The sequence below is a fragment of the Stigmatopora nigra genome, chromosome 11 (genome assembly GCF_051989575.1).
Source record: "Stigmatopora nigra isolate UIUO_SnigA chromosome 11, RoL_Snig_1.1, whole genome shotgun sequence".
NCBI classification, from domain to species: Eukaryota; Metazoa; Chordata; class Actinopteri; order Syngnathiformes; family Syngnathidae; genus Stigmatopora; species Stigmatopora nigra.
This window is the reverse complement of record NC_135518.1, coordinates 2907390-2920859: the sequence shown is the minus strand read 5'-3', so window position 1 is coordinate 2920859 and position 13470 is coordinate 2907390. Positions and strand designations below refer to the sequence as shown.

At 38.0% G+C, this 13470-nt stretch overlaps 1 protein-coding gene across 37 annotated transcripts in view; it reads left to right on the top strand.

The window, feature by feature from the left end:
* clasp1a (cytoplasmic linker associated protein 1a) overlaps positions 1 to 13470 on the top strand; it is a 68545-nt gene that overhangs the window by 12133 nt on the left and 42942 nt on the right. For all 37 annotated transcript variants that reach the window (XM_077728327.1, XM_077728317.1, XM_077728326.1 and 34 more), the window contains exons 7-12: positions 3481 to 3578; positions 5187 to 5257; positions 10256 to 10396; positions 10473 to 10546; positions 12621 to 12713; positions 12869 to 13014. In XM_077728327.1, coding sequence (XP_077584453.1) covers positions 3481 to 3578; positions 5187 to 5257; positions 10256 to 10396; positions 10473 to 10546; positions 12621 to 12713; positions 12869 to 13014 — 623 coding nt within the window. The remainder of the gene's footprint in view (positions 1 to 3480; positions 3579 to 5186; positions 5258 to 10255; positions 10397 to 10472; positions 10547 to 12620; positions 12714 to 12868; positions 13015 to 13470) is intronic.

The following is a 13470-nucleotide window of genomic DNA, read 5'->3' as shown; positions in this document are numbered from 1 at the left end:
CTGAGTTGCTTACGAGTTTTCACATTTTTATGAACTTGAAAAAAGAAAAATTAAAAAATTAAACATTTTAAAAGTTCATTAAAAAAGTTTTTTAATTGGGGTGACTGTCAGGAGTGGCTGGATTGCCCCTCCTGACATGACGTCACGATTATTATCAGCTGTGGCTAATTACGTGATTAGATTATTTTTGGTATTTAAGCATTATGGTTTTCTGTGAACGCTGTCGGATCTTTCTGGTTTCGTTTCCTGTTTTTCCTCGTAGTCATTGCCGTTCCCATTGACGCCACGCCACGCTGCATGTCCCTTCGTTTCATAATGAGTGATCAAGCTAAGTTGTTTATGTTATGTTACCCCGTTTATTAAATCAACCTACAAGAGCAACAGATCTGCCTCCCCTTTTCCATTTACTTCGGCGACTCTGCATCTGGGTTCAACTTCCCCTCCGATCGCGTCGCACTACGCGGCGCGATCGTAACAGTGACCCTACTTAACGATTTTTCGATTATCGCGGCCTCGTCTTGTCTACATTAGCCATGATATTCGAGGGATTACTGTAGTCTGCCTATTGCACAAAGTCAGATAGGATATGCTCCGGTAACCCCCGCAACGGTTGACGCGGTACGGAAGATTAATTAATTTACATGTGCTTGAATTTAACTTTAACCATAGCACGATGATGGTGGAATGGCAGTTTCTTTATTTTTTCACTTAAAACAATACTTAAAAGATACTGCAGTTGCAAGAAAAGGTATGTGGAAATGTTGGCATAAAAACTTCATCTGAGCTTGATTAAGGTTATATCAATGGACACAGTCTACTTAACTTGATGCTACCAAAACATTCGCATGTTTCCAATTTTGTCAGATCCACTATGTAAACAATCAGCGTGAGGGGTTGATAAAGTGAACATCATATAACTAATCTTTTCTCAAAAGTTAATCAATCATGGGTTATCATAAGTCAAACAAGCAAAGGTCCAATCAATGTAACAAAGTTTCAGGTGTTCCCCTGAAATCCTACATACCATCACTCTGCTCCTCCTGTGTGCAGGCCATGATTTGCATACATCTCTCCCCGGTCCGCCTACTCCCAGACTTTTGATGTTCATGCGCAGAACGCAGGTCACGTTTTTTAATGACTTTTATTCACAACAATACAACAAGGAATATACATAAGGGTGAGCGCTTAATACGTATTAATGAAAATGACAAAAATATATTGTTTAAAGCAGCCAATAATGACTTTTTTGTCTGCTCTCAGTGACCGGTACGACCCGGATTAGAGCCGAAATGGGTAAAACAAAATCGGTTTTACAAAAAAACTTGTATGAAAAAAATTTAAAATCCCGTACAAAAGTTGTTACACAGCATACAAAATTTGAAATGATCAAAAAACTTATACAATATGGTAAAACTTACAAGCTGACAGGTATGTCAATTAAACATTGGCGGTGAGCGGACTCACTTTCTGCTTATCCTCTCAGGCTCACCATGGCGAGCCCTTAGTGTCGCCTGTAGCATCTAAAAAGGACTGAGGTCTTACGAAATAACATTTTATATTATATAACATGTGGCACGATGACCTAGGGGTTAGCGTGGAGATTCGATCCCAGGTGGGTCCTCACTGTGTGGAGTTTGCATGTTGTCCTTGCGTGGGTTTTCTCTGGGTACTCTGGTCAGGTTGTCCTCCTGCCTGGTGTCCATTGTTCGCTGACAAAGGCTACGGCAACCCTTGTGAAGATAATCGGTTCAGAAAAAGTGAATTAGATAACATAAACATAGGCGGCCCGGCAGCCGAGTGGTTAGCGCATCGGCCTTGTGGGTTCGCTCGGGGGTGAGTTTGCATCTTCATGTTCTTGAATGGGTTTTCTCTGGGTACTATGGTTTACTCCATGTCCCAAAAACATTCAAGGTAGGCTGGTTGATCACCCTAAATTGCCCCTAGTTATGATTTTGAGAGTGTATGGTTGTCCATTTCCTTGTGCCCTGTAGTTAGATGGGCACCAATTCAGGGTGTCCTCCACCTGGTACCCGTCGATAGCTGGGATAGGCTCCAGCACCCTGCAACCATTGTGAGGATAAGCACTTCAGAAAATAATGAATGAAAGATTCTACTGTTCTTTGTTGTGATGATATTCATAAGGCTGTGTGCTTCTGGTGGCAGGCGGCTATCAGTATGGCCAACTTAGCTTCAACACAGACGATAGTCTGATTATGACACGTAAGAACCGTCTTTACTTTCTTCCTAGAAGGGTTGAAAGACATTTTCCTAATCTAAGCCTCACCGTTCTTGATAGAGAAATGTTAGACTCATTTACTCTGAAATTGAGTGAGATGGCAGTGTCTAATTAGAAGTTGCCCCTTCCTGACTGAGCGCAGAGATATGATGTAAAATTTACCGTGGACACTCACTGACCGGGGAGAGGGACAAGGGCAGATTGTTTAAATTCAGCGAGCAAGATATAAAGTTAGTTTTGTTGTTTCTACAATATGAAAATTTTATAGTGAGTCGTACGCATCTTTTTTCCCCTTTCATTTTCACTTTTTGTCTCGTGCAACTTATTGCTTGAAAAAGACGGTAGTTGAAACATGACATATCCTCTGCTTTTGCTTCTGTTAATGGAAGGCTGAGCTCCATTCTAAACCTACTTATGCATCGTATTCAGATTCATATGTCTATGTTAAGATTGATTAAATTGATTATTATTAAATTTTCAGGATATATTTGTAATATGAAATGCAACATAGGATTACATTTTGGTCACGATGTCACCCTCAATTTTTTTTTTTGAGTATGCTTCACAATAGAAGACAACACAGGTACCCACACTTAATCAATTTTGAGAAGTGTTTAAAAATTAACAAGCCTAGATTAAAAAAAATAATGATAAAAAAATAGTTATTTGGATCTTTTTCAGTTTTTGCCCTTGGTTTCCTACATTTTGAGATGCAATTTCAACCAAGAATTTTCTTGTTGTGGGGGCTGCCTGGTGCCACAGAAGTTCACTCGCCTGACTTTGGTACAGGCAGGCGATTCTTGCTGGTGGCAGTATAATTGTGAGTGCTGATGGGCGTTTGTCGTGTGCCTTACGGCTGACTGGTGACCAATCTCGCGTGTAGTCACCTCATTCTCGAATTCAGCTGGGTTAGGCTCCAGCAACTTCTGCAACCCTTTCGAGGATGCGCAGGTTGGATTTTTCATGTTGGTACATCCTTTGTTTCTACACTTTTTACACCAAATGGTTTGGAGGATTTTTCAAATCGTCAATTTTCTTATGTTGTCCTTAAGACATGGAATCATGCCTCCGAGCGTAAATAGTTTTAAGAATGGTTTGTCAGTTATGAATTTGATTGAGAGCCCCCTTTAGCTCAAGTTTAAAATATGGGTAATTTCAAGAGTTGGAATTGTATTGTGTAATGCTTAAGTGATTTTCTTCTGCTGAACTAAAAATGCAAATAAGAACATTTTTTGCTGACTCAGGTACGAGATGGGGCCATGAGTTGTCTGGTCGAGATCTACCGACATGTGGGTGAAAGGGTGAGGATGGATCTCAGCAAAAAGGGCCTACCACAGTCACGGTACTACCATCTGAATTGCTGTTTTTGTTTCATTTTTTTAATCTGTCTTTCAATTTGTTGTTCATATTAACACCGTTTTCATCGGGGGCACCAAAAAATGTCAGAAAAGATGCGAAGCTATGTATGTTAAACATAAAAACAATACAGTTATATCTTGCTATACAAGCTTAATGCATTCTGGGACTGAGTTAGTACGTCAATTTACTCATCTGAAGTCAATTTTTCCCTTATAAAATAACTAAATACAAATTTATCTGGTCCCACGCTCTGAAAAACACCTAAAAATCGGATCTTACAATGGAAAAACATGTTTGTATTGTTCTAATTCACCCCCTATGCTCACAAAGTAATAAATACCTATCTAGTGGTTATGATCTGCAATAAAATGTGACATTATTGTGTACAGTACTGTATGGAGTTCTTGCGTTCGAGACAGACGGTAGCGGCTAACAGCTTTGTGTGCGGAGGAGGAGAGAGACTTGACGGCAACACGTTTAGTTCGCTACACTTTTGTGATACTACGTAACAAGATCAACTTTAAATTTAACTTAAATTCACTTATCTTACGAAACACACTCCTTTGTTGTGCTATAACCGAGGAAAAGGTGTAAATGTGTTCGCCGCAGCTTTCGAGTCGGAACTTGCTGCTTTCGCCAGCCTCACAACAGTGTATCCCAGTTAATTTTTCTCGCTTTGAAGTTTTCCGCTGGCGCTGAAGGCTCCCCTTTCTCAGCTGCTTGCTTTACTTTCAAGTCCTTGTAAATGCTGCGGTTTCTCTTCTATCCATATTAAAAGAAGCCCCATGCCTCTACTCATGAATATCACTGCACAGCTTGAAAAGGACCACCTAGCGGTCGCATTGTTTGCTAGTATGTCAAATTTGTCTCGTATCTCAGGGCAAAAAAATTGTTCCAAATTTTCCGTGTGTTGGGACACTCGTATGTCAAGATATTACTGTATGATTTGCAAATCATGTTCATTCTATATTCTTTCCTTCCCAAAGACATGTCATGTTCAAACTATCAAACTTGATGGTTTTTCGCAATAATCATTAACTCAGAATTTTCTGGCACGCAACATGTTGCATAGGGCTAGAACAGGGTCACACTTACAACTGCATGCCATGATCTTTCATTTTACATCATTTAATAAATGTTTGTCAAATGACGAGACTATAGTTGAACTCCACGTGTATACGTTCCCATTATTGTTTGATGTATAATTTCAGCTGTCCTCTGATGTCATCTGCTCATGCAACACCATACCATCACATAATCTGGCTTTTTGAAAGCGCGGTTATTTTCCTTCTCTTTAGTTGAATGACACTGCATGCCAGTTTTCCATCAAGAACATTTTAAATCACAATATATCTCACCAATAAAATATGTTCCTGTTTCTTTGCAGACCGAAGTTTTAACAGGCAGTAAAAAAACTAACAAACAAACAAAAAAATCAAGAAAAAAAAAGTTAAAAGAATTTCAATCAGATGATATAGGGATATGTGGCAAAGCCCAAGTTGAGAATTTTGCTGTTTGTGTTAGGCATCTGTTACATGTATGATAAGCTACATTAAAAATGATTACATTCTTTCGTTGGCCTTATTTTCAGGTTGAATGTAATTTTCAGCAAATTTGATGAAGTTCAAAGATCTGGGAACATGATCCCCTCTTCAGGCTCGGGTGAGTTTTCCTTGTGTTATTATTGTTTTTTGCCTGAATGTTGATTGATACACAAACTGATATAAAGTGTTACCTATACTTATAAAATGAATTAGTTCCAGAACTTGGATTTATAGTAAATAGAGTAGTATTTTATACGTAAATTCTCTAATTTGTTCTTCGGTCCATAAAAATTCTACAAAACCAAAGCTTTTAAAAATGTCCCATTTTTTTCATGAAAGATGTGAGAAACACAAATCTGAGAAAATCATGAGGAAATTATTGATTAATGTATTAAAATGAATAACAAGCATGTAAAAAATATTCTATTCATGCAGGCGCATAAGTGTAAGGAGGAAGCTAGTGTTAGGCAACACACAGCATATGAACAAATGTACTTAAACTCATTTAAACAACTTTAAATTATCAATTCAAAACAACTTAGCATTAAATAGAACTTTATCTTTATTATCAACAATGTTCTGTTTTAGGATTTTTTTTAAATTGACACTGCTTCTTACATGTTTGATTTTCCGTTCCCCTTTGGCACTATTTTTTCTCCTCTAATATTGTAGCGATGGTAAATTGCTTATGACCGAATTCTGTTGCAATATCAGTCAACTGCATGCAACTTTCTCAATTAACATCTGTTTTCAATCGACGTGTAACGGGGGCTTCTTATTCATTTCATTTGCACTAGTAATCTATAATAATACTTACAAAGTGTGATTTATGGGTGTGTGAGTGTGTGTGTATTTTAAGATGCTCTTGGTACGTTTGTCCAAACCGTGCAATCTAGAGAGTTGATTTTTTTATGGTGGCCAGAAACGGTTGTCAGATTCTAATAGACGTATGACTGAATTTCTTCACCTTCTCTAAGTGTGTAAACCCAACTTTTATTTGTTAAAGCTGAAAACAGAGTTGATGTGTGAATTGTTGTTTGCCGGCCCCACCTGCTAATTAAGAACCAAAAGACAATTATTGCGCTAATAGAAAAAAAAATCTTTTGAAAAATGGGTTAGATGAGAAAAGAAAATTTCAGTTACACGCATGCGGGGCCCACAGCTGATATTGCCCCTGCTAAGTCCACACTCTCAGTAATAGGCACCTGAGCATGGTTGGGGCTATGTAACCATGATACAGATGCAAAATCATGAGCTCCCGCCGAGGTGGAAGTCTCACCACCAGTTTGGAATGCAGAAGATTGTGCTGCCATCTTGGTGCGTTTCAATTGTTTTTGCCTTTCCCAAGTCGATTCAAAATGAGAAGTATTTTTTGACACAATTAGTGAAAATGACGGTGCAAAAAAAAGGAATGATTAATAGAAGCAGAAGCAGGAGTGCGCTTTTTAGGAAAAAGTAAGGGAAAACTGACAGTCAATTTCAAAAGAAAGGCTGACGAATTTTACCCATTTAAGCAATGTTTGGGTGTTTTTTTGGTAATACATGGTAAACCAAAGTGAAAATATGACAATAATGAAAACTCGTACAATAGCGATGCTTTTGTGTAGTTTATCCATTTAAATTCAAGCAGAAACCACTAATCGGAAGCACTCCATTGTGGTTTTCAGGTGCACACACACACATCCATCCATATATCACGCTTTATAAGGATTATAGAATAGATGAAGCGTGATTTATGGAGCACCTAGAAATTCAATGGTGGAAATTCTTCCGAAAACAGTAGTTATAATACGCCGACATCTACGGAATCTTGGATTTGATGCGTAGAACAAAGGGACAGCGACTGATTGGGCACCCCACCTACTTTGGGGAACATTTTTGACTATTTATGTATGCCCTATCTGAGTGAATATGTGGCACATTGTGTTTGTAAGGTTTGTTGCAATCATTAATAAGGGGAGCAACTGGCTGAGGTTGACAGGAATTGTAATATTCCAATGACAAAGGGGGCATCCCTGACTAAACTTCCTCAATCAATAAATAAAAGCTATTACAAAAGCTTTTGGGTTTTACGTCAATGAACAGAATTGTTCACTTCAATACATTTTCTCTTCATACACATGGGGTTTCATCTAATTTGGTTATTTAGTGTGAAGTAACGGAAAGCTCGTTGTCATTGTTTCAGCAAAATGTCTGTTGTCTCTGAGCAACAAGGTTAGCTTTTTCTTTGAACTTACCAGTTTGCCTCTGCCCAAAAATGATATTTTTCACATTTACTCATTTGAAGTTGTAAAATCGTTCATTTAAATATTCTCTTACGACAGCAAAAATATCAATATTATTAATATTGTTATTACTGCCAGAATATTGTTTTTTTAGGTTTGATAAGCATGACAAAACAACTGAATACCTCATGATGATATTGTTTTCATTCACTCATTCATACATTCATACTGAACTGATTATCCACACATGGGCTGCGGGGCTGCTGGAGCCTATCCCAGCTGACTACGAGCACCAGATAGGGGGCACCCTGAATCGCTCGCCAGCCTATCGCAGGGCACAACGAGATGGATAACCATTCATGGTCACACTCGTATCTCGGGGAAATTTAGAGTGTTCAATCAGCATGTTTTTGGGAAGTGGGAGGAAACTGGAGTACCTGGAGAAAACCCATGTAAGCTCAGGGGGAACATGCAAATCCCACACAGTAAGAACCGACCTGGGATCGAACACTTGACTCCAGAACTGTCAGGCCGACGAGCTAACCAAACGACCACCAGGGCGCCAATGTTGATATTGTAGTTCCACTAAAATAATCTGCTAAGAATCTTTCAGTCTGGAATGTTAGTTAATGACATATACCCTTGGGGGGTTTCTTGAGAAAGGGCTCTTGTTAGAACACTTCAGACTTCAAATTTGGATCACACAAATGAGTGTTTAATCCTTTCCTGGATTGTACAATAGTCATTTCTTTTGCTGAGAGTTGTTGTGATTATCCTAATACTTGGTGGACTATATCTGTTAACGGTTTCTTTGGTCCAAAGCTTTTGCTGGCTGCTGAAACTCTTCATTCTTTTTTTTTTTTTTTTTTTACTCTAGATGTTACTAATTGGCCAACCAGGTTTAAGAAAAATAATGTAAATGATGGGAACATATAAATATTATTCATCTTGTTTTTTTGTTTTGTTTTTCATGTTATGGGCTCATAAACTCTTTGTGTTGTGTATTCTTTATGCTTCGTAACACTGTGATCTTAGATCACTTATATACCTTCACTTTGTGTAGCTCAGTCATCATGAGTCACACAACTATGAACACATACAGATGCACGCACATGAACCCACATATATATTGATAACCTGACTCAGAGAGGGAGGCTTAAGGGTTGGATGTTCTGCCACTGATAGAGCAAGGTGAATGCAGAAGGAGCACATGAAGAGCACTAAGCCTCAATGACTTATATAGCGGGAACGAATAATACTATATTTGGTCTACAACCAGGATGCTCAGGAAATTGGTGTGCAAGAAGATCTGCGCCAGTAAGAATCGTACTTAATCTATATATTATTTCTCTTAATGATTTGTTCATGATCTATCTTCTTTGTCAGTGTTTAGTCCTACCTCATTGTCCAATATTGCCAGCTAGTTTCACACATTATGGTATTGACTCTTTGTCCTTTGCCCCTGCCCGCCACCTCTCTCCGGACTGTATCTCCTTTTCAAATAAATTATCTAATGTATGGACCGTATACCACCTTTTTTTCTACCATCAATATTTGTGTGGGATGGTCTTGGCAGCCCAAAATGTATTGCAGTAATCCCTCAAATTTTGGAGATATTGTAGACCAGACATGGCCACTCCTATTATTACTACTGAACTACATGTTTTTGCGCCTATGCAAAATACAAGTACACTAGTAACATTATCAGGAAGTGTATTTATTAAATATTTCAATTACAGTCATACCTCTTCTTACAAAATTAATTGGTTCCAGAACCTTTTTCGTAAATTGAAGATTTCGTAAGTAGAGCAGTACTTTGTATGTAAATTCTCCAATTCATCCCATAGTCCTCACACAAATACCAACTAAACCCTTTAAATTTGGTCTAAGTGTCCCAATTTTGTATGAAAGCTGAGATAAACACAACTATGAGAGAAAATTATAAGAAAATGATTTATTAATGTCTTAAAATGAATCACAAGCAAACAAAATATATCCGTGTTGAAACGCAGGGGAACAAGAAGATGGTAATGGTTGGCAACATAGAGAGAGAGAGAGAGAGAGAGAGAGAGAGAGAGAGAGCAGACATTAACGAACACATTAACACACATCTAATAAACATAAAATGAAGAATTCAAAACAATATTGCATTTAACTTTTAATCTTTTTCATTAACATTTTATGATTTCTTTGGCATCTAATTTTTCACTCATTCTTTTTATCGCCACTGCTTACTTCCTGTTTGGAGTTTGAAGTTCCCCTTCGGTGATGCTTGTTGAGAGATGCTTTGAGGAAAAAAATGATCTAAACTCAATTGCCTTTAATGACCTTTAATAATGTTTCTAAAATGCACAAGATTAAGTGGGCACTACTCGTGAACACTTTTTCCACAAAGTCGGAAAGTTTGTTCCTCCCCCATTTTTTTCCTGATTTGTGCTGTTGGAATGGTGGCTCCTCAGCTGCCTTCTCGTTGAAATCTTTGTGTTTTGCTGAGTATTGCATTTACTCCTACTCCGTTGAGATTTCGTTTTGATGCTCGACCATCAACGCAGTACTTTTAAAATAAAATAATGGATAAGGAATGCATTTACTGTTTTGTTGTATCTCGCGGCACTCATTTGTGAAAAACTTTCATAAAATGTTGTACCAAGAGATGATCGTAAGTAGGAATATGACTGTATATGTATATGAAAAGACCAACATTAATAGTTTAACAACCCGCGACCCTAAAAGGATAAAGCGGTACAGAAAATGAATGAATGAATGACTGAAAATTGAACTTCAAAATTAGTAATCAGTTATTTATTTAGTTCATTATAAATTATTGCACCACAACACATTTTTTTCCGTAAGATTTTTTACTATAATTTCTGTTAAATCTTGCATTACAGATAAGAACTTTGAAGATGAGGACTCTGTTGATGGAGGCCGGTCCTCCTCCTCCTCATCCTCCAAAGCACCTCCTAGTAGTTGCAGGAGAAATGTTATAACTCCTCGAAAACTCAGCTCATCAACATCAACAAGGCCCACAGGTGAGTCGATATGGATTTGTGTCTTACCAGAAACTAATGATTTTGGATACTGTTTGTGTGGTGTTGATATTTAAAGGTAAAGAAGCAGCTGCTGGTGCTGTTGATGAGGAAGATTTCATCAAATCCTTTGAAGATGTGCCCTCTGTTCAGGTGATAAAAAAACGCAGTATTGTTCCTCTCTAATCATAATGAAGTTGAAATGTTCAGTTAAACATGAATATAAACAAAATACAATTATTCACAAATCTTGTTCAATCTATATTCAAGTACACTACAAATGCAAGATATTTAAATTTCATACAGATCAACTTCATTGTCAAAAAACATTAAATTAAAATATAACGGTTGCATCACATTCCAAAAGGCTGGGTGATATGTCAATAAAAACATAGAATGTTGAGCAATGCTTAAGAAAGAACTGTAGTTGAACAGGCTGATTGGGAACAGGTGGGTGCCATGATTGGGTATACAAGGGGCTGGATCATTCACAAACAAAAATTGTTGAAAAGGACAATGTTCCTCGGTGTAGAATAGCCAGGAATTTAAGGTTTTCATAATTTATGATCCATAATATCCCCAAAATGCAAATTGCATGAGCCATATTTTCTCACATTGATTGCCTTTGCATGTAAGACGTACCCTTAAAATTGCCTGAAAATGGTAGAATTTTTATGATTTCTCTCATGAGACAATTTTCACCTCCAAATTCATGGTTTTAATTGGGAGTACAAATGTATTACTTTGAAGGGAATATTCTAAGAAAAATCATCGCACGTGGTATTTCTGAGATGCTGTATGAATCGAAAGATCGTCTGCTAGATTGCTCATTCTGAAAGGGTGTTACCTGCATGTTGACCGCACAACCTTCGATCAGCCTTAACAACTATTGGGATCTGCTGACATGGTAAACACTACGAACATATGTATCAATGCTACTACTCAAGTTTAATTTGTGCACATGTAAGCCGTACCTCTGATTCAGCCATCTTTTTTTTTAGTTACAAATACGGTTTACATGCGAGAAAATACGGTAAGCGTTAAGGCAGACAATGCAGACAAACTTTCCATCCCTCCAGTGGCTCTTCATCAAAAAAGTGATTATGTCAAAAACCAATGCCTTTAAATTAAGTTTGTTTTAACAGCTGTGGGTTTAGCCTAAAACTCCACAATGGAAAGTAAAATCCAAGAGAATTGATTCAAATATGCAACAGTATTTGATGTTAAGTTCGAGATGACGTGGGTGAATCCCAGAGCAGAACCCTGTTGACACTGGTAGCAAGATTGGTAGGACTTTATTGAAGTAAAGCTGTGTTTCTGAGTAGCTGAGGTGACATGCAAAACCAGCGGGAAACCAAGTGAGAGTCAGGCCGGACAAAGTAGTGTAGAAGGAATGCTCGAGAATCGTAAAAGAGGGCACGGTCGAGGAAACTAACGAAGGGCATGCAGAACAGCTCGTGGAGGCAAAGCAACGAGTTTTGAGCTAGAGGTCAGTTCCACTTATTCAAGAAAGCCAAGATACAACTGAATAATGTAACAGACAAGTTGATCCGGCAACATGGTAGTGCGTCCACTGAGCATTTAAAGGTGGCTGATGTGTACAAATGTGGCCACTGCACCCGTCTGATGCCTGACCTGTAATAATAAAAAAGCCTTCCTCTGGCGAGGGAGTTCTCAGGATGGAGGGATACATGCCCTAACACCTGTGGTCTAATAGGACCACATTTTACATTATTTTCAGAAATTGTAGACACTCTGGATCAAAGAAGAAAAACACTGCATGGATGCAAGTTCAAAGCCATTGTATAATGTGTTAGTTCCATTGTTATGGGTAACTTACTCACCTGGGAAGGCACCAAAACTGCTGAAATGGTCTTCATGGTTTTGAAGAAACATATTCTGCGATTCAAGCAACGTCAATTTCATGGATTTCCCTGCTAATTTGAGCAAAACAATACATCACCATATGCAGTGGGGCAAATAAGTATTTAGTCAACCACCAATTGTGCAAGTTATCCTACTTGAAAAGATCAGAGAGGCCTGTAATTGTCAACATGCGTAAACCTCAATTATGAGAGACATTTAATGTGTATTAAATCACATGATTTACCAAAAACTGTTATTTTTTTATTTATGTTTAACACAAATTGATTGTTAATTGGGTTTTTAGAATTGATACATTTCTTATTTGTAAGATAATGGAAAAATCATTACTTTGTGCCACCAGATTTACTCAAACAGAGAGCTGGAAGACCAACTTACAAAGATCAGAGAAGTCCTGTCAGATGACAAGCATGACTGGGAGCATAGAGTAGTAGCGGTAAGTCAAAAACGCACATCCTCAACCCTTGCTAACTATGTACTTTTCCATTTCAAATCTGTCACCTGCCCATGGAAATGGATATGTGTTGGGTGTGAAGATAAAAAAAAAAACAAGTCAATTTCACTCATCTTTTTATCATGATCTCCCTTTAGCTAAAAAAGGTTCGATCTCTCATGCTGGCCGGGGCAGCGGAATATGAAGGCTTTCCTCAGCAACTGCGTCTTTTGGAGGCATCGCTTAAACTGTCAGCAAAAGACCTGCGCTCCCAGGTGGTCCGGGAGGCCTGCATTACTCTTGGGTAGGTTAAGATGTGTGGTCCTACTCTAGTCTAGCTCGGACCCTCAGAAAATACATGAAGGTTCGAATTTGGGATTGAATCCTCAATTTCAGAACTGCGAGGCTGATGCTCTAATCACTCGCTCACCGGGCCGCCCCAAACACGTGTAATTAAATCAATAGTAATATCAATAGTTTACATTTTACTTACCTATTTTAATGAATCCTAAGACAATCATTTGCTTGTCTGTTATAATACTAACATCCTGCCAAAGTCAGAAAACAGGGTGCTTACATAGATCACGAGCTACCGGTAGATTGCCATGGGAGCTTGTAATTTATGAAACATAATTTTTGCCAGTTTAGAATAAGGCATTATACATTCACTCGCAACAGAAAAGAATTGAGAAGCACAACCTTAAATTATTATTTTGGATTTTTATCCCTCAAGACTTTCTATAACCTGCTATTTTACTCT